Here is a 26,894-nt window from a genome sequence, read left to right on the forward strand (position 1 = left end):
TCACCGTAAAGCTAATGGTAGGTATATTTAAAATGTAATTTTGGACATATACCAAAAAAAAACTGTTAGTGAAGTTTGTGCGACAAACTTTACCCAACTGAATCAACAGGGGAGTGCTAAACGAAGCCACCTAAATTTTGCCCTACACGATCATGCTTTCATTTCATATGAAATATCCCCCTGCAGTCAAACCCGGGTATTTACGCGGGTAGTTCATTTGATCTTGTTAGGTACTATCATCCTTTTTCTGATCCTTGTAATGTTGATTTGATGCCAACATTTTTAATCAGACTATAAAAAACTGCCCTATCAAGGGTAAAATCAACAAGTAGCAGTTAAAATAGTGACTAGAACCACTAAATTCAAAATGTCACTGTGACATATCTCAGCTGGAGCTATTTATACGTACTTTTTTTCGTTTCGTTTCACGAAAAATTATAGCGTGTTTTAAGGTTCGATGAATATTTCGTTAGGAAATTTTGCACAAAAATAAAATAATCAACGTCAAAAATCATATTCCATTTACGTTGCAATAGAAATAATATTTTAATGAATTTGAGGAGGGCGGGGGAACGGAGAACACGGTCACTATTTGGTTGGAGATTAAATTCTGATTGTAGAAATTGCATTTTGACATAATGAGAAGATAATGACTGACTAAATGTCAAAGGTATCAGGCCATGACTTCATGGAGCTAAAATAATACATTTATTGAAAATGTACCATATTATTCGATACAATTCTTCACGCTCGTTCTCCCGTGCTGCGCACATAGTTAAATTAAAAGCAGGAGCCATTCCATCAAAAAATTAAGTGCCAATAACTCAGTAACAGATGTGTTATCTGAAACAATTAAAGTATACGTCGCGAGAACTATTTAGTGAATTTAAACCACTAGTCAATTAGAGCTAAGGATCAAAAGTGAATAAATTATGAGATAGTATTGAACCAAGTTATGTACGACTACGATTTGGAAGAGAGAAAAATGAAAGGTTCTCTTCGAGATTGGCGAAAAGCCTTGAGGACACCAGCGACCTACAGAGTTGGCAACGCAGTGACTTTACAACCACGTTTCATTTTCCTCGTTGCCATATGCGGTATTTTTTTGTTAGTTATGTTTTACTGCAATTGGTGGCCGAGCGGCCAGACCCATCCCATCCAAAACTGGACAAGTGTTTTGAGGCCATATAATGCAACATACCCACTGACTCCTCCAATAGTATCAGGGGATGTAGTGACATTTAGGATTGGTATAGTCACTGATTTAGACACTAATTCGAAAAGTACTTCTCAGGCTAACACATTCCATAGTTATTTTAAGAAAGGGACTCTGACTTATGATCCAGTGCAGAAGCAAGTTACGGTGAAATGGGATAGTCAACCTCCAACACTTCTTTCCTCTACTTATTCTCATAAGGGTAGAGGGATGGAATTGTCTGAATTGATAGTGTATGATGGGAGACTTTTGACGTTTGATGACCGTTCTGGCATGGTATGTTAAAATCATGTTTATCATTATTATACTCAGCGGCACAAAATTTGACTCACTCTACATACAAAAACTGTTACTGTATACATTTAAAGGCCAGATTTTTTGCTGCTCAGTATATTATACTATGTTAACTTTTGTCTAACTGCCTCACTTTTAATCTCATTAGTTTGCTTATGATGTTGAACTAAACTGTTGCATATATTATGTAGTTCAGATAATAATTATTATAAGTTTGTCTGTTTATTACATTTTCATGCTTAAAGTACTCAACCAACCATGATGAAATTTGGTGTGCAGATCATTTAAGATCCTGATAAAAAGGACAAAATAACTTTTGTCCAAGGAAATTGTAAAGTGCCCATGGGAGTGCTAAAACAAATTCTTTTCAGACAAAGTTGTAGGCAATAGATAATTAGCTATAAATTACTGCAACCAATTATCATTATAATTTATAACAATACAATTACATTTTCAGGTATTCGAGATACTGAATAACAAAATGATTCCATGGATCATCCTAGTAGACGGCAACGGTCATGTAGAGAAAGGCTTTAAAAGCGAATGGGCCACGGTTAAGGATGAGATCCTTTACGTTGGGTCCATGGGGAAGGAGTGGACCACAGCCAGCGGTGACTTCCAAAGTTATGACCCTATGTGGGTCAAAGCTGTCAATATGCATGGAGAGGTAATTTTTAAAGTTCTGTAACACAGTCGGCAAAAACGGAACCTTTATAGGTTCACTTTGTTTTCCATCTGTCAAGATCCTTTTTTCTAACTCATGGAGATATCAAGCTGAAATGAATACCAAATACTCAGGCATGTATGTATTTTCTTTTTTTCTGACAAATAATGTTAATGAATTCAAACTCCAAGATAGCAGTGCCTTAGAATGCTAGTAACACAATCGGGGAACTGAAAAAAGTATTAGTTTGTTTTAATATTAGTCAATTAATGATGCACTAAATTGAAAAAAATGTATATAGAAATACATGTTTATTGAAACCTTGATGAGGACACTATCTCTATGTAGTTGATCTACCTAGAATGCAAGGACTAAAAATACCAAATTATTCAATCATCACATTTATCATTTCCAGATCCAACATCTAACCTGGGTGAACCAGTTTAAGGTAATACGAAGCTCAATCAACATAGAGTGGCCGGGCTACATGATCCATGAGTCCGGTGTTTGGTCTTCGTTTACAGAGAAATGGCACTTCCTACCCAGGCGATGTAGCCACAGCTCGTACAACGAGACTAGAGACGAAGTCATGGGATGCAACTATCTTATCACTGCTGATGCAAGTTTCAATCATGTTGAGGCTGTCATGGTGAGTAAAGTTTTACGATCTCTATCATAAATGAGCTTTTGCATATTTTTTCGCCATGGAACCCTCAATGATCATACATTTTTCGCAAATCTCTGTTTTGAAAATGTTTGATTCAGTATATACAAAGTAGACATCTAGTACATGGATACTGGAATTCGGCGTCAGGTTATTAGATAATTGGATGCTTACACTAGACCTGCTCTGGTTTCGCACGGGTACGATTTTTTTTAAAAAGGGGTGAAAAAAAAACGACGTGTACTGAATCGAAAACTACTTTTTCGGTCTTATTTCTCATCTGCATAGGTCAGTTATACATACATACACTCGAAAAACGTAACCCTCCTTTGGGCAGTCGGGTAAAAATAGAGTGTTTTGATCAGCTAAAGTCGATTCCGCGTCGAAAGGTGTGGGGAAACTCTAAGGGTCCTCGCGCCTCGAAAGTTTCTTGTTTTTTACGAGGGCTGCTAAATACTTATGAATCCGGAATTAAAAAAAACAACGATACGTAAATAAATAAATACGGTTTCATTGTTTTCCAAAATACTCTCTGTGATGATCTATATTTCGCGAAATGTAACATGACGATCTGCATTGTTAGTTTTCCCACAGCATCGATATATCGTGGAACAACAACCGATTTCAGGCGTCCTTCTTTGAATTCTTCTAAGAGCATAATGACATTCTTGCCACTCCGCTGACGTTAATATTATTTAATAGGTACAAGAGTGAGAAGAACGGTAAATGCGATACGAACTTCGATTTTCGAATTTCGTAGTAGCCCCCCTGTTGTTGCGTTAAACCACGCCGAAAATCATAATAAACTAAGTCATCGCCCGAAAATTTTCGATTTACCTAAATACTGTCATTCGGTGCAAATGGAAAATCGTCCACTTGAATTGATCATTTTGAATTTGTACCAAAATGAATACCATCATCATCATCATCATGTCAGCCGAAAGACGTCCACTGCTGGACATAGGCCTCCCCCAAGGCTCTCCACTCAGACCGGTCTTGTGCTTTTCGGATCCACCGCGATCCCGCGATCTTAACCAGGTCGTCGCTCCATCTTGTTGGAGGCCTACCGACAGCTCATCTCCCGGTCCGCGGACGCCATTCGAGAACCTTTTGACCCCATCGGCCATCAGTCCTGCGAGCAATGTGCCCCGCCCACTGCCACTTCAGTTTCGCAATTCTTCGGGCTAAAATGAATACCATCCAAAGTGAATTTTGTCAAAATGTAATTATGCTGAAAAATATTTGTGTACCAAATTTATTTTTAATTAATTAAACCCAAATAGAATGTTGTCCATTATAAATTAAGAGCAGAATTAATTAAGCAATAAGTAAATGTTGTCTAAATCAAATCTTAACTTAATATGTAGGCCCAAAACAAATGTTTTCAGGTGGAACATAATTTACAATACGTCATATTTCTGAGTGTACGTAAATACAAGTGGTCGTTTTTTTTTGCGTCAAAAGTACATCAAATTTGTCAATTTTGCCGATATTCAGGATGGTCAATTTTCCTTGTTGATGTATTTCAAATTGTCATTTTCTGCTTTGACGTATAATTTCTAGTTCTCCATTTTCCATTTGCACCAAATGTCAGTAAATCATTCACGAGTGAGTTCCAGTTTTGCAACGAGTTGACATTTTAAAGCCATCAAAAACAAAAGAACTTGAGAAAACAACTATATACCGGCCAATATTAAAAAGGTCAATATATACCGCGCCGGTTGTTACGGCCTAAAATACAAAAGAAAAAAGAAAGAAAGAAGACATTTATTGAAAAAATTAAACATGAGTTACTTTTTCAGATTCCGGATTCATAAGTAGCAGCCCTTGTATCCGTCATAGGACCTTGCAAAATTTATCTTGCCGCCTCTGTTTTTAAGTACTTAAAGAAGAAATATAGCTTCAAATATGCCAGTTGAGTAGTGTGTTCTTCAGTTCTAAGAAAAAACATTAATTATAAAACTGTATGTCTGTAAAGGCACTCCTCAGTTTATTTGATAAGATAACGCCCGGTCCAAAATACTGACACTTCATAATGATAATCAATACTCAACCATCTACCTTTCTCTACAGAGATCAATATTGAGCTCAGTCTTTGAATTTAAGTCAAAGAAGCAACAAACTATCAAAGTTGTTAAAGGATTGTCTTCGATTAAGAATTTATTTCTGGTCAGCGACGTAAACAATAGTGGCACCTAAATACATGTAATAGAGTACAGAGTTAAGTGGCAGGGATCGTCGAAAGCTATTTAATGTCTTGAAAACATTTAATTTTGTTTCATTCACATTTTTGTCACGACTAACGAGAAAAGTTATTAAGTCCAATTGCACAGTAAAGTACCTGCAAGCTAATTAGTTAGGAAACTTCAATAGAAAATCGCCAATACTATTTACTCATAGTTTGTTAAGCAATTGGGCTCTGATAAAGCAGCGTTTCCACCAGAGATGTGCGAGGATGTGTTGCGAGGAATATGTTTTTCATTAGCCAATAGAAACGCTTCATTTACCTCGCCTGGCTCCGCTCAGCTGTTTCCACCAGAGTTGTGCTGCACGAGGATAGGTAAACGAAGCGTTTCTATTGGTTAATGAAAAACACATCCCTCGCAACACATCCTCGCTCATTATTGGTGGAAACGCTGCTTAATGCAAACTCCAATGTTAGTAAGGATTTGAATTATCAGTTCGTCCATTTTTGTCGTTCATTACGGGCAGTAGCGGCGTTAGGGTACCTAAAACGCGGTAGGGCGACGGATTTAAAGGGGCGAGGCGCTCCTCAGGGTATGCTTTCTAGAAAATTCCCAAAAGTTGGGGGCGCCGTGGAATTCTCGCCCAGGGCGCCGGAAGTGCTAAAACCGGCACTGATTCCGGGTCAACAAATAGGGGTCGTGCACTAAGCGCACCTAGGTCCTAGTCCCATTAACAATACCCTATAACTATTTGAAACCGACATTAGAAAAAGATGAACTAAAGAAACATCGTTTTCAAGTCTGTGGTTAAAAACAATGTGTGTCTGGAACCTATGTAACCCGTATACATAAATTAATATTTTCACTAAGTATCTATATATAAAACCGTGAAAAGCCTGTATTTAGTCAGCTGCGTAAATAATCCTACCATAATATCAAATCCTACCAATATTGTAAGTAAATGCGAAATTTTGTATTTTTGTTAGCTACTCCATCTCACGCAAAGAACGGTCATAGAATTTGCATGAAATTTGGCTTATAAATACTAATTACATAGTTATACATAATTCCCGCCGGAGAACGATAAACAAATTCTTCCCGTACAAAATTATGGGCAACGCCTAGTAAAATTATATTTTTTCACTATTTACCACCAAACTGTATCATATCCATCACTATATAATCAGCTGTGTAAATAATAATTTTAATATGTGATATTTGCATTGTGCTTTTAGTCATAAATTATGAATAACCTTGGCAGACGTGTCCTCTGTCGTTGCCTTTAAAAGATAACTAAATATAATGTTCTTTCTGCAATAAATAACAGACAATAAGAACTTTGACAAATCATTACAAAACGAAAAAAATATGGATGCATGGGAGAAATTCGTGTCTGTACTCCTGTCCAGTGGTAGTGTAGGAGTATGGCACGCAGCACGGAATGCTGAGGACCTGGGTTCGATTCCCAGCGCTGGTCTCTTTTTCTTGTTTTTCTGTGTATCCATGTCTCAGTTTGTATTTTCGATATGGTTTTACGGGATGACCGTAAAAGTAACAAATTTGGAGTTGAAATAAAAAATACAAAAATACTCCAAATAACCAATCATAAAAAGGACTATGTTAGATATATTTGCGATTGCGACTGTTAAGAAAATCTACTAGTAAAATAATTATGCGAATCACATTTAGGGGGCGGCAAAATACCATAAAAATTTAATGGTATGTGTGAAGTTCCCAATCCGCACTGGGCCCGCGTGGGAACTACGGCCCAAGTGTTCTCATTCTGAGAGGAGGACTGTGCCCAGCACGTGTGGGACGTATATAAGCTGGGATCGATGATAATTCCATAACAAAAAAAAATGACGCACCTACGATTCGGACCGATTAGAATGAGTACCCTAAATAAGAGGGCGGCAAAATTTTCTTCCACCCCGGGCAGCTGATACCCACGCTACGCGACTGATCACAACCAACAACAACAACAAACAAAAATAGTAAGTTTTAACTCTTCTTTTGTTACAGATAACGAAGCTGCAACCAAAACATGGTTTCTCTTCATTTAAGTTTATTCCTGGGTCCAAGGACACTGCCATAGTCGCGTTGAAGACTACAGAATTCGAAGGAAAGACAGCAACATACATATCAGCTTTCCGGACAGACGGAACAGTTTTATTACACGATACCTTCGTAGAGAGCCTCAAATACGAAGGCTTAGAATTTATATAAACTAATAGAAAAATCAAGTGTAAATATGTATAAAATAAAGAGTTTCTTTAAAACAATGTTTTGTGCCAAAAGATTTATTGAGTCAAAAATATACATTTAAAACGATTAATAAAATATAACATGTATACATTCGTAGGTTATTTCTACGTTTAGACCAAGGACTACATTATATACGAACACTGATTCTTAAATGAGTAAAAACAAAGAAACAAGTATAAGTACTAAATAGCGTCTATGACCTAACTACAGGAACGTTGCACCCGAAAAATCACAACCTTTTATCGGTATACGAAAACAATCAAAACTATACAATACACAAGTAATAAAAAAATTGAATTGTACATCCGATAACAGGACTACCTTTTCTATTTCAACCCTGATCCGACAAGCAAAATATGAAACCTACGTGGTTCTATTACATCTGAACCAACTTGGTAGGGTTGAAAAAAAACAAGACAAATGGCTGTCGCACAGCCATAACCGATTCTTAGCGTGGAACCACCCACTCCATCCATTTTAAATGAATTTGCAATCATTTTAGACCTATGGACCTCGTGATTTCTTCAAAGATCGTCCAAGCCATGGCAGCCATTAGAGTTCTGCGAAGCATCCTCGGTACAGCTCCCTTGAAATACCCCTTGATGCCGTATGTCTGCAAAAGATAGTTTAAAATTAGAATAAACGGAATAGTTTCCTGGGTAAAATAAAAAATATTCTAAACTCAGCGGCCCAAAATTTGGCCCACTCTACATACGTAATAACCTATTACTGTTACATTCGAGGGCCAGATTTTTGCCGCTCAGTATATTTAGTTCGTATTTATCAAAAAAGAATGGGCACGTATTTTTTCTTTTCTAAATGAGAATTTCAAAAGGGGGTCCGTGACGTCACGTCATGTAAAAAGTGTCGTACGGCATGACGCCACACGGAACTATAACTGGCTAATAAATAAATAAATAAATATCATGGAACACTTAAGAGCGTTTATACCTGCTGAGCTGGCAATGTTGCATTTTTGTTAGTTTTTCTCGATTATTCCATAAAAAAATAATGAAAGTTAAAAATGTGGTCTGATAGAACTCTTCTTAATATATAAGTTAATGTGTCTACTCCAATTCGTGTTTAAAAGAAAATAAAAGTCTATCACAAATAATTATTGGAGTAGACACATTAACTTATATATTAAGAAGAGTTCTATCAGACCACATTTTTAACTTTCATTACTTTTTTATGGAATAATCGAGAAAAACTAACAAAAATGCAACGTTGCCAGCTCAGCAGGTATAAACGCTCTTAACACCAATTGACCTAGTACCAAACTAAGCAAAGCTTGTACTATGGATACTAGGCAACGGATAAACATACTTATATAGATAAATACATACTTAAATATATATTATTATTAAACATCCAAGACCCGAGAACAAACATTTGTATTATTCATACAAATATGCGCCCCGGCCGGGAATCGAACCCGGGACCTCAAGCTTCGTAGTCAGGTTCTCTAACCACTTGGCCATCCGGTCGTCATCGTCATTATTTTTTGTTCAATTGACAAAAGAAAAGGTACGTGACCAGTATTTATTTGCTCATAATCTGACAGACTAAATTTAATAAATAATGAGATTTTTACGACACTAGTCTATTATAGAACTATAGGTAGAGTAGGTTCACAAAATCCGACGGCGCATACCGCATACGTTAGAACGAAACACAAAACCCAACCTCACAGACAACCTTATAAGATTGCTATATTTATCGAGGAGGTTCAATAATCGTCATTAATGGTTTATCTGTGTTGCCAGGGCAATAAGTCTGGTCATACGATGATACGTGATGTTTTAATTTATATCTCAAATGGCCTACGGTTGGTCAATAACCGTATGATAAGGAAAAAGAAGGCTAGTATAGTATCGAAGCGAAGTGCTCCGTTAAGCTATAGTGCCATAATTAGTATACATGAGATGGGCGGTCAAGCAAAGAATGCCACAGACCTTATGTATTTAAGCTCGAGCCGAAGGCAAGGGTTTTTAAATATTTATACAATTTGATCAAATCTTAAAATTCGATTTCAACCCACTTCCAGTGGTCTGATTGACTTATAGTGTTTGTAGTTTGAATGATAATTCAAGTACCTACCTACAGATAGTAAAAAAAAATACATTATATTTCAAAATTCAATGTGAAGAAACCAACTACTGTTTTCGTAGGCATTGAACAATTTTTTTTTTGTAGTATTTTAAGCTTTCTTAAGAAAATTCGCAATATTTACCTGATGCACATATAGGGCGGCGCTGAAGGCATTCGGGAACTTATCGGGGTACAACTGCATTTTGGTCTTCAAGACGTCCGCAGGATTGGTGGCGAGAGACGCGGCGATGCCAGCGACGATGCCGCACGTGAAATGTATGGCACTGGCCGCACTTGGTGATTGGAGCCATTCTGTAGAAAAGAAATTGGATATAGAACGCGACACTAATACTCACCGTTAGAAAAACGGCCAATTCCGAGTTGATTATACAGCCAGTGTTACCAGGGCGCTGCTCTTAAGTGAGATGAATGATGATGGTAGGGTCATTTAATATTCGTTACTGACTTGACAGCCAGGCAAAAAAGTAGATTTTTCAGAGTTCTCTCATACCAAACTTCAAGTTTTTAACTGGAAGTAGCAAACCAGAGCAGGAGAGGATTTTTTCGCTGCTCCAATGGCCAGTTCACTTGAGTAGCTATCTGATGTTAATTTCAGCCTGATACTTTAACGCGTTCCTGAGAAAAATGGTCTAAACATAGGGATGGACAACAAAGTGACTCTATAAGGGTTCCTTTTTCCCAACTGAGATACAATGCGCACCTAAAACTCGTGCTTGATTTCAAACTTAATAAAAGAACAATGAGGGAAAAAATGAGCACTGGCAGCTTTAAATTATTGAAGCCATAAATGCTAGTCCATTTAAAAAGAAAGAAATACTGGCCACGTACAACACAGGCATGTCCTGAAATTCGATTCAGTTTTGTTTAAACGAAACTTGTTTTCGTCGCAATGACGTAATTTACAAACACAAATGGCTTTTATTTATCAACGTAACTTGTTACCAGCCAGTCCGATAAAATAATCGAATTAAATTAAAACTACGTGTTTTCACATCACGGAATCTAATATTGTTTGCGTTATCTTACTGATTAACAACTTGCTTTTTCGGAAAAACACTAGAATAAACAAGTTATTTTATCAGATATTAAATTTAAATTATCTCTAGCATTTTTGTTTTTCTAGTAAATTCCTAATATTTTGCATTGCGTCACACTCAAAGAGAGAAGGAATGAATGTCAAACATCAAATCTATTGAAAATATACCCTTATGTACTTTGTTGAATTCAAAATACTTACGTTAATTTTTAGGATTCTATGTGTCATTTTGTTTTGGATGAAGACAGATAGAAATCTCGAGTAGAGTTGGTTTTCAGGAATGCTTTAATATTATGTATTTTTGATTAGATGAAAGAAAGAAATAAGTCTAATAGGTACTTAAGTAGTCAATCAATTTGATTCCTAGACCGTTTTTTTAGGAACGCGTGGGTATAATAAATAAATATACTTATCAATAAATATTAATTTCATAAAAATATGTGAACAAAACCATTTTTGATTTTGTTTCAAATTTGTACAGAACCCTCAGTGCGTGAGTCCGACTCGCACTTGGCCGGTTATAGTTTTTTCCCTAAAACCGATAAATTAACAAAAACCTTTTTTTTACCTTTAGGCACAGCCTGTTTCGTTTGAGTGTAGAACATGAGATACAATCCGGAGAAAGGTGCATCCCTAGCTAGTGTTGGGCCCAAACCGCATGACAACCCCCTCAGCCCTTCAGTGCTATAAATGGCCTTGAAAGCACCGGTCAGGCTGGTGTATTTGTACACTCCCGATTCGTACCTAAAAAAAAACAAAGCTCAATTAATTGGTTGACTCGCGGACGTTACTTTGCAGAGTTCTTATTAATGGACTAAGTACAACACTTTTACCATACATGCACATCTACGTCTGTCTGACACATTATGTTGTTATACACACGTACGTCTTTTGTTTTGCTTGTGGTGGTTGCATATGTGTGATGTGTCGAAGTGGAGGAGGGCGGGTTCTGCATGATAACATAATTATATGTGTCGTACGGACATACATAGGTAGTTGATGTGCACGTTCAAAAGGCTATAGTTCAAAAAATAATCAAATGCCAATGCCCATTCTATGTAAATTATATAAAAGAGGGTACTGCGTTTCGACCGTGATTGTACTTTTGCGCAGTTTATTTTATGATAATTAATTAATCAGTGATACAATAAACGATTAATTATGTATATCTGTACGTCATTAAATCAGACCACTATTATAATCAGTCTGGATCTGGCGCCCCAATGAAAAATGTGGCGTTATCTGGGAAAAGGTACCTTGTTGTCGGTATTGAGTTATTGATATCCCCATAATCTACATACATTTAACTATCGAACCAAGTAAGAAACACGCATGTACCTTTAATAGATATTTTTTTTTAAATGTTGAACCTCAAAAGCCAAATAACAACCGCTGGGCTTAGAGTTATGAAATTTGGTATGTGGATAGCTGGACTTCTGGAATAACACATAGGCTACTTTTTATTCCGATATTCCCACGGGATGGGGATAAGATTTTGAAGTTTTAACCGCTGGGTTAAGAGTCTTGAAATTTTGGACAGTTGTTTTTAACACAACCTCAATGAAGACCACGATATAAACTTTGGGAATCCCCAGGGGAATTTTGTGAAATCCGGGAATTTCAATTGTAACTACCAGATCGAATAGTTTACGGGTGCGAAGCCGCGGGTAAACTCTAGTCAGGTATATATGCACGCTTTGTTGTATCAGATATTAGTGTTGGTGACTGTACTGCAAGTTGAGATTACGGCGATTTACCTAAAGGTATCCAAATCCCGCCAATATTATATATAAATGCGAAAGTTTTTAAGTATGTTTAAAACCTCTGAAAGTCAGTATAAGTAGGTAGGTACAGATAGTTTGAGTCCCGGAGAAGGACATAGGATATTATCCCGGAAAATTGCATAGTTCTAAACGAATTTTCGAAGTGATCCGACAGAGAACCAAAGTCGACATAGTCCACCGCATTAACACGCTGAAGTGGCAATGGGCCGGCCATATAACCAGAAGAACCGATAACCGTTGGGGTAGACGAGTTCTTGAGTGGAGACCACGGATCGGCAAACGTAGCGTGTGACGTCCTCAGACTCGGTGGAGCGATGATCTTCGCAGGGCGGCTTGCAAGAGCTGGATGAGAGTGGCCGAGGATCGTGCTCAGTGGCGTGCCATGGGAGAGGCCTATGTCCAGCAGTGGACGAACATAGGCTGATGATGATGATGAAACGAATTTTACGCGGATGGAGTCGTGGACAAGGGGCTAGTTCGTAATAAAACTTACCGTGTTTTTATAACAGTCATAGGTATTAGCGCTACTCCACTCATAGCCCTGGCGACGACTCCGAGAGCGACTGCCTCCAAAGGTCCCAAGTCCTGATTCCTGGTTTTTCCCATCTTGGCTTTCAGCCAGTGCAAGGAGGAGAAGTACAGTCCCACGCCTGGGACGCAGCGGGCGACAGAAGGCACCATGCCGCGCCATAGTCCCACTATATGCTCTTGGCGGACTATGTTAGCGAAGATGGCGATCATACCAGGCTGGATGCGGCCACTGGAATAAGGTGGGTTGTGGTGAGTATTATTTCTAAGATGCTACAGGTATATACATAAGGGGATCCTAGCTTTTTGCCGAAAATATTTTTTTTTCAAAATGATTAATTTCCTATTATTATTCATCTGCATGTTTTATATTGTCAAACAATTTTTTTTTGAGGAATAAGGATCTATTTCAGGGCTATTCTCTAGAATCCTATAGGTGAGGTTCGGTTAGTTTTATAACCATCCTAAAGTAGGTATTTACCCTTTTAAAAAAATCGACAAAACGATCAAACTAGTCAAGTTTTTTTTTATTAAGCCACAATTTTCAAAAAGACAACTTACAAATATTTTCGCCAAACTGCTAAGCAGTTTGTTGGCGAAGACAGCACTCTTTTTATAACCTATTACTAAAATAGGCTATAAGGCTTATATTACTAACTTATACCTACTCGCATTAAATGTCCCATTGCCTCTCGCAATCCCAACAGACGGTTGCAACTACAATCTTATAGTTAACATATTCTTCAAGATTTTCATATAAAATGACACAGTTCTCAGACAATAAAGGTTACTTTTATAGGAATGCGGAAATTCCCACGGAATGCAGACAAAGTATGAAGAGCGGTACTGAAAATACTTTCTACAAAGTTTCTTGCAGTGCATTCTTCTTGGCAGCTATGGTCTTTCCGAAAGGACTGATAGATAGATTTTGATTTGAAGTTGCTAAATGGGATCAAGGGTCAAATAGAAAGTAAAGTTAACACGTGATGCATCGTGATAGACATTTTAAAGTGCAACTGATCTAAGCAGTCTGCATTAACTCGACCTAATGATAACCTTTATTTGTTGGCAAACACGAGCTGTTGGTATTATGCAACTGCATTTAATTTAAATAGGTAAACAACTCACTCAGATAATGAAAGAAAAGTACAAATCAGTAGACATACTAAGTTAAAAAAAACTAGAAATGTACTTTTTTATATAGTTTCAGAAATAAAGCGAAGGCCTGTCGAAATCGAAATCATGCCTATCAAAATAACAAAAATCGGCCAAGCGCGTGTCGCCACGCGCAGTGTAGGGTTTCGTAATAAGATCTATATTTATAGGTAGGTAGGTATTTATATAGGTACGCCTTGATTTGAGTCTTTACATTTTACTTTGAACTGAGCACTAATGTCAAATTATTGCTTTCAATCAACCAGACAAATATAAGTCATGCGGAAAGTGGTCAACACAAGAATCAATTTGTAGGAATCCATTAATAAGCAATCCAAATGGGCGCGCCTTATTTTTACAGATAGCGGGCCATTTTTTTCGATGATACGAAAATCTAAGCTGATAATTATAAGTAATTAGAATGATTGAATTGAAACCGATCACTGATAAATGACTATGCATCTGCTAAAGTGACGCACCACGAACGAATATTTAAATTAAATTTGAAGCATTTGAGACAGTCCTATAAATAGTTTCACCAGCACCAATATTTGACAGAACATAGCGTGCATAAATATTTAATACGATTCTTTTTCTATAAGGGCTTTAGGACGTGTCAGATATTTTTGCATATTCCGCTGTCGCACATATTAATGCAGGTACATCAGTGTACATCTCCGTCTCCGGCCTGAAAAGAAGTCCATAAGTCTACTTACTTGACGTTAGCCGCGGTGACGAAGTGCCCAGGATTCTGGAGACGGGTCTTAACCAAGTCCAAGGGTTGGAGAAGCACGGTGCTGAAAGTCCCGGAGAAGGACCCAGCCAGGAACGCTTTGAAAACTGGGTGATACTGTGGACAATAGCAAAATAATGTCAGTCAGTACCTAATAGTAAGACCAAAAATAATGCGAGAGATGCGATGAGTCGCGTTGCTCCTAGAAAGAAGGGCTAACGATTCGACAAGGAAAGAAACGAAACTCGATTTAAGACGTGAGTAATCCGTTACAATACCAAAAATAATCTTTGGGAGTAAGGACTTGATACCCTGTTATTATTCCTAATAACAACCCAGAGGACTTATTGTCCAACGCACTCGGAATCAAGATCGTTTTCACCAATTCTTTCTGTCAGACGGTAGGTATGGAATGAGGTAGAAGTAGAAAGAGATGGCGAATGCGATCACGAGCGCTCGGGCGTTAGTCAATACGGCCACAAATACTGTACCAACAGATCTTTCTAGATGGCAGTAATGACGGATCAAGCAAATACCTAATGAATGTGTAAGTTGTTACGGTAGGTATATATGTATATACCCAAAAAGTTTGCAGGTCCAATATAACTCATTGCGTAATCATCGATGTACGTTGTCAAATCGGCACGAATAAAAAAGAAGATACACTTTGGCCTGTTCAAGAGATAGTACTTAAATTGCGGTGTAAAACTTACATTAGCCACGATATCCATGATGGAAAATTATTCCCGCTGTCAGGTGATATCTTTGGAGTACACGCCGAACTTGTAGTATTCGAAAAGGTAAAGCCAATGGCAGAAAGACCTGGAGAAACTCTTCAGATGGAGGCCTAGATCGTATCCGAGTAGTCGGAGTAGTAGATAGGATTGATACGGAACCAAAGAGTAATGGTCATTTTTTGGAGAAGCTCGCTCGAAAAGAAATACATGTATGCTATCAGCCTTAATGGTAGAAACCTGTGAATTACGATCCACAGGAGCTGAAAGAACCTTCTTCGCTTTATACAGTCTTTTGTTTTCACGCACCACAAAACGAACTATTGGGAATTGGGGGAGAGAAAATCACTTTCAAATTTAGCCATTAGGAAAATAACTAATAAAAAACAAATGAAAATCGAAATTATGTTTCGCAAGGTTGGGATTTTGAAACCGTGTGCTCAGAAGGACGCGTAACGACGTACTGAATGTTCGTAGGCATGTGTTGAGCGTTTATATAAGTTTCTTTATCTACAGACGACGGGCGATCGAGCCATATAGGTCGTACCCCCTCTGATAAATATAATATCCGTGCCTTCTGCAGGGGGTAAGGAGTCAATGATATCAATATAGACCCTGTATACCATTCTGCGATAGCCACATGCGAAGCAATTAAAAGATTATGGCAAAACTTATTTAAAAGACCTAATAAGCATGCACACAGAGTTCGAGTTTGAGTGCTAACTACGCGCAAATATACCTTTTTTAAAAAGTTTTCCCAGCCATCTCAATCGTATCTCTGTGCAATAAGTCTGACCACCAAGACATTAAGTGTCATTAAATATTTAAATATTGTAGCAATGATAGCAGAATCAAATAATAAGTTTGTTTTATTTTGAGATAACGAATATGTACATTTTAATTTAACAATAGGCACGAGGCAGCGCTACGCATTTTATATTTTTAGGTAAGTTAATCCCATATTATAAATGCGAAAGTTTGTGACTGTGTATGTTTGTTAGTCCTTCACTCACAGCTTGACGAATTTGGATGAAATTTGGTATGTAGAGAGCTAGACGCCTGGAATAACATATAGGCAACTTTTTATCTCAATATACCCACGGGATCGGGATAGATTTTGGGGATACCTATAGGAATAAGTCGAATTCCGGAATTTCAATTCCAGACCCAGACCGAGGTCGCTGGACTCGCAGGTAAAGTCTTGTGGTAAACAATTTAAAGAGATCCATATCAATGCACTATTACTTACAATCTATTGTCCTGTTATTCCGTGACAAAGCGTGCATGACAATAACATTTCGCTTTGTTAAGGAACGGCCTTGAGAATGAACTCGTACACTAGTTTGAAACGCGTAGTTTAGGTAAGCTTGTGTGGTGTTGTGGGTAAGTCAGTGTGACATACATTTATTTACATTGATGTGGAGGAGGACGATCTACATAAATACACATGTGTCGCACAGACGTCGCTATCTTACACGTGTAGTCGCAGTGTAACAAAGTAGAAGGCTGTAGTTCAAATTAATGCTAAAAAATGCCTCGGATTGAGTCTCTAGCTATTGATACTGAAATAGAGGCAGACGGTGTCTTAGCAAGGTTTCTAGACAGTGCCCGGGCATCGAGAGTACCTAGACCCTGGAGGGACGCAGAAATTACCAGACTACTGCCGTGTCATGACAAAAAACTGTATACTTATAAAAAAACCTATTTTTCAAAAATCGCAAAAACTGTTTTCTTCTTTCATTGGCCACAAACCCGTCAATATTAATCCGATTTTAATACTAATATGCTACTAATTGTGGACAAAGAAACATATTATGAGATTTATACTTTTTTTTTATACATTTTCAAGCAAAAACACGTTAAAAAATAAGAAATTCCGATTTACAATAAACTAAGAGTAAAATCAAAACACTCGCTCCAAATTTACCGTGTGATTATTACGACAAAGCACTGTAACGTCAGGTACTGGCTGAAGAAAATGTGGTGTTTAGTCGAATCAGGATCCTAGGTTTTAAGAGTTACAGTGTAAATTTCAATGAAGTTTTTCAATGTTATTGGTAGAAGATCAGTATACTCTAAGTATGTATATATAGATTAGGGTCTAAAAAGCTAATTTAACAGTGTTACCATAAAACACTGTAACTTGAGTTACAGTGTTTTGTCATGGACCATGGTAGATTATAACACAAAGGAGCAAAATCACATTTTTAGGGCGAGGGCGCTGTTTTGAACCCAAGTGGGCGGAGCGACCGATTGTAGAGTAAAATCCCGAGCGCTGCAAGGAATTCAAAGTAGGTACGTCGCCCGCATAAAATATATTTTACAGCAGAGTGATACCTGCACTACTTTTTATCTTCCCATAATATGAGAACTGATATTTTTTCTCGGGATTTAACTGGTAGTGGATTTTGTGTATTACATTTTTTACGTCAGTTTTAACACATTTGTGTGGTAGGTACGTTCGCGTGCGCGTGCGCGTGTGCGTGTGCGTGTGTGTGTGTGTGTGTGTGTGTGTGTGTGTGTGTGTGTGTGTGTGTGTGTGTGCGTGCGTGTTGCGTGCGTGCGTGCGTGCGAAATAGCAACCACTGGGCTTGGAGTCATGAAATTTAGTATGTAGGTAGCTGGACGTCTGGAATACCACATAGGCTTATTTTTATTACGATATTCCCACGGAATAGGGATAAAATAAAATCTTGAAATTTCAACCGCTGGGTTTAGTCATGAAATTTTGGACAGTTGTTCTTAACACAAACTCAATGAAGACCACGATATAAATTTTGGGAATTCCCAGCGGAATTTCGTAAAATCCCGAAATTTCAATTGTAACTACCAGATCGAATAGTTTACGCGTGCGAAGTCGCGGGTAAACTCTAGTAGTATATTATATATGGACAATGAAGGTAGTTTGGTGAACGCCTACAAATGCAGGTAGTTGTAAAAAAGATGTCTTGCATTGCGACTCCCTGGCAGCACGTACCTATGTGGAACACCCATTGTTAGTGAGTTGTAATAATTAGGATAATCTACTTAATCATTACAGCTATAAATAATGATAAGCTATGTTATAATAACATAGGCACAGACTTTACCATGAATAAGTAAGTAAAAGAGCGCGAGTGCACACACACATACAAGAGCTCATTCTTGATAAAGTTTGTCCTGAAAATAATCGTCACTGTCATGTCACAGTTTTAAAAGGCGGGGCTTTGAAAATAATAATATCTACGTAAGTGGCGTAGAGTGCTATACTTTCTGGCAATGTTGTTGTTTCCTTAATCAATCCGAAACATTTCCGTGTTCACATTTTTTTTAATGATTCTGCACACCAACAGGTTATTATGTCTTGGCTTTTTCACTCTATCATCACATGATCAAGAAAAATCAAAGGTCATGAGAGTTCATAAGTGAAAAACATAAATGATAATATTTTATCATCATATTGACAATTAGCCCAATTAAGAGGATAGGTATATTTTTTTATGATTGAGTAGTGATACTAAAACCATGAGTAGCATGCTAGTAAAGTAGACTTAGTTTTAAGGCAGCAAGGTTTTTTTTAGTTAGGTAGGATTATGAATGAAGCAGACATAAATTGGGGTGACACAATAAACGTAAATTAATAATATATATAGAAATATGTTACTACAAAAGTTTAGTACAGTTTTTTTGAAATAATCGAGTCTGATATAGTTAGTTGAGTTTGAAAGATATATTTTAATGTGTAAGTAAATTTAGATATTTGCATGTTTTGTTGTACAGTGAAACTATTGACAGTAACGGCTTAAAAATGGCAATACCTAATGAAAATAATCTATAGAGTGCAACATAAAAGTGTAGGTACTTAAATAAGGATTCCACTTTCTGGCACTGACCTCTTTCACATGGCAACAATTTTATTTGTATGGTATCATTTTAAGTAGCGGTTGACAATAGGCGGCTCGCTGGTCTACTGCTTTCAATCCCTTTTAAATGTAATTGTCTTTTCTAAAGTGATATACCTATGTACAGTCAGCATCAAAAGTAGCTGGTTACTTTTGTACTTTGTCGTTTTACAACCACGTACCTACTTAGCACCATACAAGATTGACAAATGTGTTAATGTGACAGAGTAAAAAAGTAACCAGCTACTTTTGATGCTGACCATACGTGTGTTTTTACCTCATTTTGGGCACCTGTCTGCCTACTTATCAGCTATAAACTCAGACTTGCAAACAAAAACTTCCATACCACCATACTGCCATTGATCATTGAACCATGTTATTTGAATAAGGCCTTTAAGTTAATTTTTATTGTGTTGTTAAATTAACACAATTTAAGTTGCTTTCCAGCAGGGTTTTGGCAAATTTGAAGAAGAAAATGTTACTGTCAGCAAATAAAATGTAATCATAATAATCACAATCATATTCATTTTATATCAAGTCAAATAGTGAAACAAAATAGTTCTGTCCGTTGTGTATACTACACAGACAAACTTTCATGCTTTCCTCATCAAACAAAAATAGGTGGTTTAGAATGTAGTTACCTAGCAATATTATGCAATTGTTCCTTTTAGGCAAGTAAGATTGGCCGGAAATTTCAAATAAATCTTAAGTGTTTTTCTGATACCACAATTTGGGTAATATTTATTCTTGGATAGTGACCACATGTAGATAATTATTGAGCTAACAACAAATAAGTGAAATTCGTGTCTGTATCAATGTCCAGTGGTGGTGTAGGTAGTGGTATAGGATGTGGCACGGAATGCCGAGGACCTGGGTTTGATTCCCAGCACTGGTCTTATTTTTCTGGTTTTTCTATGCATCTATATTTCAGTTTGTATTTTCGATATGGGTTTTACGGGATGAACATAAAAGTAACAAAAAAAATTTGGAATTGAAATAAAAAATACAAAAAGATTCCAAATACCAATCAACAAGTAAGAGTATTATTTGAGAACAGGAGTTTTAAAATAACTTTTTTTTTAAATACCTATGTAAGTTAATAAGTCATTAACCCCTTGTATGCTTAAGACACAAATCTGTGTCAAATTTAGGGCTACCTACCTTTTTTTTTAAATCAGCCGAATTTGTGTATTAAAATAGATCATGGGAATAGAATTCAGTACTTTTTTTAGTTCCCGCATACAAGGGGTTACAACAAATTAAATATTGTAATTGCTTACAATAATACCTCTGTGCACACACTTATAATACTGGCAGTTTATATTTTCCAAAGGATAGGATTTAAGTATAAAAAAAACTATACCTGAGTAAAAAATTCCATTGTTTAAAAAGTTCTGCAAAACTTCTTCAAAACTGCAAAGTAGACAATCTCGTGCGTAACGCCACAACGCCTACTGGCCACTTACCAAGCATACAGCATTAAGTAGACTTAAATGACGACATTTTAGCGACTTTTGCAGCCGCCACGATAGAAAACATGACTGAGGAAGGACTGCAAAGGTCATCGGTTTATCGTCATTGCTACGACAAACAACTCCGCAGGGGGCTAACTTACTTCATTATCAGCCTTATCGTGGCTCCGGTCAACGGGAGCAGCTGTGTCAATCGCCCAACCATTCGAAAATGATCCTAGTGCTTGAGACATTATTTGTAGCAGAAAATACGCAACGATATACGCATATTGATGGAACAAAAACAACGTATGTGCAAATATTTTTATAAGGGCATACGTCAGTTTCCAACTATCACATTGAAGGAATAGCTAATTTTATGCACAGTATAATGATTCATTGTAATTGTTACGAATATTTGTTTTGCATTGCACAAATTGCGGTAGTAATTCTACGGCGTGACATAATATCAATCAGCTCAGCTGACATTGACTTTGACAGGTACGGGCAGGTAGTTTTATTTTTTAAAATTCTTGACGTCACACAAAAACCGAAGATTTTAAAACCATACAGCCAAACTCAAAAACATTTCTATGACAGGTTGATGATTTTTTTTAATATAATACTAGCTATGCCCGTGACTTCATCCGCGTGCACTTAGATTTATCTCAGCCGGTTATAAAATGCAACTTGTCAGTTTATCTGTATTATATTTATTATTTCCAGAAACATAATTTCAAACATTGACCTCCGTTTTTAATTAACCGTTTCACTACCGATGTTAGCTCATTGCAAGCCTCGCGAGGCAGTCGTTTTCTAGCAAGATTTTAAATGCGCCAAATAAGCTATTGTAAAAATAATCAATTTAATACTAACAAGATTTTTTTGCTAATTGTTGGTACTTTTTGTTGACTGTACCTGCATTGCCATCCAAGGTAGGTACGTTAGTATTACAACATTTCAAGGCAATCCGACCACTGAAAGTAGATCAAAATTAACTTGCAAGAATTGAAAGTGAATTGAAACAAACAAATAATATCTAGGTGAAGTGAAGCTCGTAAAAAAAATGCCTCAGCATGCAGTTACCATACATCCTACCTACCCACCAAGGCTCTTACAAAGCTATATGTTATAGTTTATTAAATCTCTCTCATTAAGTATAAATACTTTCCGCTAACTAAGGAAAACTACGTACTTAAAGATAAAATAAATTAACCAATGAAGTGACTTGTTATTACTAACGTACATAAGATGGTCTTGTTCAAAATAGCCAGGCTATCAATAGGTCAATGAGAATTCGATAAAGACTCTTGCTGGGGGTACTGTACAGTCAACGTCTCTTTTAATGTACATACCTAATCTGTAAACGAGTTAGCTATACCTAAGTAGGTACATACAATTAATTAGCTAGGTATATTATTGCGCTCTTAAATGTTGTTCAGGCATTAACTGGATTCTACAACAATACAAGTACTTAGGTTTAAAATATTTAGCAGCAAGGTAACGTCGGTTTCATCCGTACTTTTCGGCAATTTTCAATAGGTTTGGTCATTATTTTAATGTTTCAACATACTCATTTTCGTGGTCACATTTTCTATGAATGGATGGATTTAGATTTCGCATACAAAAACTGTCATTTGATTGCGATCGCGAGCATCAAAATCGTTAGGCAATACGGCCTCTGAAATTATAACAGAATTTTCTACTTCTACCATGTCAACAAAAATGTGCCCAAGAAAATTATACGAAATAAATGATCGAACATTGACCGTTGTTATACATGCGTTGTTGTACTATTTATATATAATTACTATTTATATATAATGTACGTATCAAATTCACTCCTCCTAGCACGTTTTTACCGAAGGTGAAGGTGTGGATTTTTTATGGCTAAGGAGGTTAGTTATCCACTTACTAGTAATAGTACCTAAACGTAAATTAGTTTATTTTCTTACGCATTTTTTATTTAATATTCTAATTAGACCATGAGCTAATTTTCAGACGACAGTTATACGATAGGTATACTTACACATAACTAGGTACCTAACCTATGATAAAATTGCTGGACCTATGATAATATTGCAGGACTTTTAATAATGTAAGCTAGATTGAAATTTGTGTACTTATTAAGCTAGTCGAACTGAGCCCATCGGCGGCCAATAGGAGCGGCAAATCTGAATAAGGCCTTTTATTTTTTAATTTTTCTTACAATCGTTGTACCATGAAGTAAGTATACTTTTTCACTTGTGATATTATTAAATACATTTTATAACCGTATTTAATTTATAACCGTTTGAAGTTAATATTCCACTATATACACATTCCAACCTACTTTTAATCATATGATTGTCAGATTTTTGACGTCGTGAAGTGCAATGAGGGCTATCGCGTATGAATTCGCCACTAGAGGCGCTAGTGTAACGTGACGTCTTTCCGAAATGTCAAATGTGATATATTTTGGAAATACGAATATTAAAAATAGTTCAAATAATGAATATGTTCAATATTTTTTCGCAAATGAATCGTTTTTTTCAATGATGGCACTGTGTGTTTTTAAACGGTTTTGTCTTTCGGAAACCTTTGTTTCCCTTTTTTCCGAACAAAAGCCGTACTATAAAAAATACGAACATGCTACAGTTTGCATGCACGGTTTTGTTTGGAAAAAAGGTGATTTAATCTAAACTGTGTTTTCACGACCATAAGAACAGATTTGAAAGCCATATTTAAAATATTGCACGCTGTCGCAATATTGAGACAAAAAACGTAGCCACCCAAAAAACTAGAGATTGTTTGTATCCGTACACTCTTACTAATTAGTCGGGAGCCCTATGAGTCTCGCGAGGCAACGGATATCAACAAATCAACATGGTTCGCCCTGTGTGTGCCATGAATTTACTTTATTCGTTAATCTGATCAAATCAGTAATTAAATGCCAAGAATAATCCTTCTGACACTTTCTTCACGCTAAAGATGTAGCAGGCCCCTGCAAGTGTAAAATACACGAAGCAGACGATAGCAGGGCTACTACGAAATCCGAATTTCGTGTCGTGCGGTCCCTCTGACACTTATACTCCTTATACTATTTAATACAAGAGCAAGAGGGACGGTACGACACGAACTTCGAGTTTCGTAGTAGCCCTGCAGGTTAATTAAGGTGACATTGTAAATTCGGTATTTCGTTCGTAGCCAATGTGAAGCTTGCGAAACACAGAACGAATACAACACGGTCAGCAGCAGCACGTTGAAACTCGGGCTCGCACCTCTGAGTTTTTCGAAATTCATGTGCGAAATTATGTATTGGGAGGGTGCGAAGTACCTACGGTAGGGGTAATGAAATCTATCGCAGCGCTCATAGTGGCCAAAAGAAGAAATTATCTAGGCTCTGTCATCTGTCATACTCATATGAATCTGTCATTAATAATAGATGTTTGTGTTATGATGCGAGCTTGAATTATTGAACACTGTCTCTGTTTTGATCTTAATTCCTCTACATACTGTACTGTATAATTTAATAGTGGCATATTTGCTGGTCTATGTTTCGTTTAAGTCTTATTTTCTTAAGTTTTTTTCTATATTGTACCGTTTTTTGCCCAAATAAACATTAAACATCTCGCGGACATGTCCAGCAACAATTTTCCTTATGAAACGGTTTGTGGTTGAAATTTTATATTGAGTGATACTCACAAAACCTTTTATTTATTACTACCTAGCGATATAAGAACAATTATACTATAATTGTACTTTTATTCAAAGAAACCAATAAGATAGCTTTATGTTTTAGTTTTACAGTAAAAGTAGGTACAACTAAACATGAAGTAAACAAACCCTGACATAACGAAAATAAAACACACTTTTTGAATTCATTTTACTTACCTCATTTAATTTTATTGACCAAAAATGAATTCACAACTTTTTGTCCACCCAAATCACGGTATCACAGTAATTTTGTATTACAATTTAGATTAGATTAGATTTTTAGAAAAATATGGCTCTGTCCATTGGGGGACAATTTTGCCAGTGTCTAGTAGGTTTTGCCGTTGTACGGTAAAAAAATTCTAGAAAACGAAATATGAGAGGTAATGGTGGATGAACGATGACAGCGCGAATAACTGTAGGTATTACAATTTAATACGTTATAGGTTTGATTTTTGTCAAAATGTCGCGATGAAATTTCAAAACGTCAGAGCATCAGAGCCAAAAAAGATTCGATTTGTAGCATTCGAAGATGGCGGATGTAGACAATATCTAATTTTGCTATTTCTGTTTCTTTGGCTAGTTGAAGTATAATTTTGATAGTGTTTTATGCGGCGATTAACCTTAACAGTGAACAGTGATCCCAAAATCCTATATTGCTCTCGTGTCTAACATTTTTTAATGCGCAAGTGGTCTCCACGTGGTTTCTGAAATTTTACTATCAAGTTGCAAAAACCACAATCACCGTACAACGTGCCTCTCAAAGAGAGTTTAACTTGACACTGGCGAAATTGTCCTATTAATTAGGACAGAAAAGCCATATTTTAAAAGAGAAGAGCCAAAAAAGTTGCGGACGCTAGGTGGCGCTGATGTCGTGCACAGAGCCAATACATTTGAAATTTACCACGAGATTTACGGTGAAGGAAATCATCACGAGGAAACCTGCACGCCCACATTCTGTGAGGAGGCCAGTGCCCAGCCGTGGGACGTATATGTATAGGCTGGGATGATGATGGATGATTATTTATTGAGGTCTACCAGTTTGTTTAACGATCAATACCATCATATTATCATTATCCTCTTGTCACCCGCCAGACTTTTTTATTACAATAGGTGCTTGAGGCAGCTGAGATGTTAGCATTTGACATCTCTTTCTATATCGTTGACAGAGAGATGTGGTGAATGCATTACACAATACGTTGGTTTGACTAGTTTAACTTTAGACGCGTTTTATTAACTAAAACACACACACACACACACACAAGTATACGGTACACTAAAATGGGAATGAAAAAAAAAACAATATAAATTAGATAACTTATTTATTTCACGTACTCGCATACAGCTATGTAAGTACCTACTTTCGTTAAGATGAAACTTAATCTAAAACGTCTTCGTCAAGTACATAAGAAAATATATAGAAGTGTTTATAAAAAATATTAATCACAGAATGTATTATGTACTAACGTAGGTACTTTTTAATACAACGTCTAAATTGGAATGATTATTCATAAATAAATAGAGAAGGAAACCTTGATAATATCTAATGTAATTTTCTAGTCACCTTTTACAGAAGTATTTTTAGCTCCCTTCAGAGCTTGAAGGCACATTCAATAAATGCAATTAATTTTGTTTCCGATATTCACTGACGAGCAAAAATAAAAGGTCGGTTACTAAAATCGTAAAGTAGGTCCTAAACTATTAAATATATTTTCTTGATTTAAAAAGTATATTGAAGCTAATTTAATTATGCATAAGATAACTTAACAAAGAATAAAACTCATTTCACTCGAAGAAGCTATCAGAGCGGGTTTTGTAGTTATCGTAAATTTTGTAACCGAGCCTTTATTTTTGGTCGTCAGTGTATTTTTGTCCCAATCCGTATCGGGGCCGCGTGGGAAATACAGCCCATTCCCTCTCATTGGGACGTTATAGGCTGAGATTATATTTTTGTCAAACGTTGATTAGCTAATATATTATTGGCAATTGGCATGCAAATTATTCAAAGCTACATTAACAAAAAAATGTCTAATTTAATACAAGTAATAAAATTCATCAAAAAGGAAGCAATGTTCTTAACAGCGCGTAGCGTATATTGAAGTATAAAAATAATTTCAAAAATAAATGGAATGACATCGGAATGATATTGATAAGTAAACTTAATTCAAAGAAGTTTACGTTATATTCAACATTCTATTTAATTAATTTTATATAGAGATTCAACTGTGAGATATGAGATAAATGACAAATCTGGTCCATTTTAAGTCTCCTAGGAAAATGTCTGCTTGGCCGCTATAAATCATGCAATATATGCATAAATCATGACCCTCAAAGTACTTTTAATACCTAAATCTACATTAAAATTTTGTAAAATCGTAAAATGGAATTTCTAGTGCAATAAGTACGGAAGTTTACGTAGCGTTGTTAATTAATTTGTGTCTTATGCTTAAAATCTTATGTGACGTCGAAAGGATGACCAACATTTTGACATTGAAACA

The 26,894-nt window shown here is 36.5% G+C and overlaps 2 protein-coding genes across 5 annotated transcripts; one reads left to right on the forward strand and one right to left on the reverse strand.

Annotated features, from left to right (window-relative positions):
- Positions 1-645: 645 nt before the first annotated feature.
- LOC141429177 (apyrase) lies at positions 646-7,306 on the forward strand. Its single transcript, XM_074089426.1, has 4 exons — positions 646-1,492; positions 1,968-2,177; positions 2,590-2,823; positions 7,047-7,306. The coding sequence occupies exons 1-4, from the start codon at positions 956-958 to the stop codon at positions 7,248-7,250; spliced, it is 1,185 nt and encodes a 394-aa protein (XP_073945527.1). The 5' UTR covers positions 646-955; the 3' UTR covers positions 7,251-7,306.
- A 10-nt stretch (positions 7,307-7,316) lies between these two features.
- Positions 7,317-21,179, reverse strand: LOC141429178 (mitochondrial glycine transporter-like). 4 transcript variants are annotated; one of them, XM_074089428.1, is made up of 6 exons: positions 20,868-21,179; positions 14,621-14,754; positions 12,715-12,981; positions 11,006-11,181; positions 9,523-9,692; positions 7,317-7,902 (listed from the first exon to the last, which is right to left on the reverse strand). In XM_074089428.1, the coding sequence occupies exons 1-6, from the start codon at positions 20,955-20,957 to the stop codon at positions 7,783-7,785; spliced, it is 957 nt and encodes a 318-aa protein (XP_073945529.1). In that variant the 5' UTR covers positions 20,958-21,179; the 3' UTR covers positions 7,317-7,782. The 4 variants fall into 4 exon arrangements, with proteins under 4 accessions (XP_073945529.1, XP_073945528.1, XP_073945531.1 ...); XM_074089427.1 differs by lacking the exon at positions 20,868-21,179 and adding an exon at positions 20,719-20,853; XM_074089430.1 differs by lacking the exon at positions 20,868-21,179 and adding an exon at positions 20,616-20,712.
- Between the last annotated feature and the right edge of the window lie 5,715 nt (positions 21,180-26,894).

Source organism: Choristoneura fumiferana, chromosome 6 (genome assembly GCF_025370935.1).
Source record: "Choristoneura fumiferana chromosome 6, NRCan_CFum_1, whole genome shotgun sequence".
Lineage (NCBI taxonomy): Eukaryota > Metazoa > Arthropoda > Insecta > Lepidoptera > Tortricidae > Choristoneura > Choristoneura fumiferana.

Bases quoted from the DNA above. Each gene is read 5' to 3' on its own strand.
- LOC141429177 (XM_074089426.1), top strand. From the start codon at position 956: ATGTACGACTACGATTTGGAAGAGAGAAAAATGAAAGGTTCTCTTCGA. The intron at 1,493-1,967 runs GTATGTTAAAAT...TTACATTTTCAG, and splicing joins TTGATGACCGTTCTGGCATG to GTATTCGAGATACTGAATAA. The intron at 2,178-2,589 runs GTAATTTTTAAA...TATCATTTCCAG, and splicing joins CTGTCAATATGCATGGAGAG to ATCCAACATCTAACCTGGGT.
- LOC141429178 (XM_074089427.1), bottom strand. From the start codon at position 20,817: ATGACCTTTGCAGTCCTTCCTCAGTCATGTTTTCTATCGTGGCGGCTG. The intron at 14,755-20,718 runs GTAAGTGGCCAG...TATTGTCCACAG, and splicing joins TACTTAATGCTGTATGCTTG to TATCACCCAGTTTTCAAAGC. The intron at 11,182-12,714 runs GTAAGTTTTATT...GTTTTTTTTTAG, and splicing joins ATGACTGTTATAAAAACACG to GTACGAATCGGGAGTGTACA.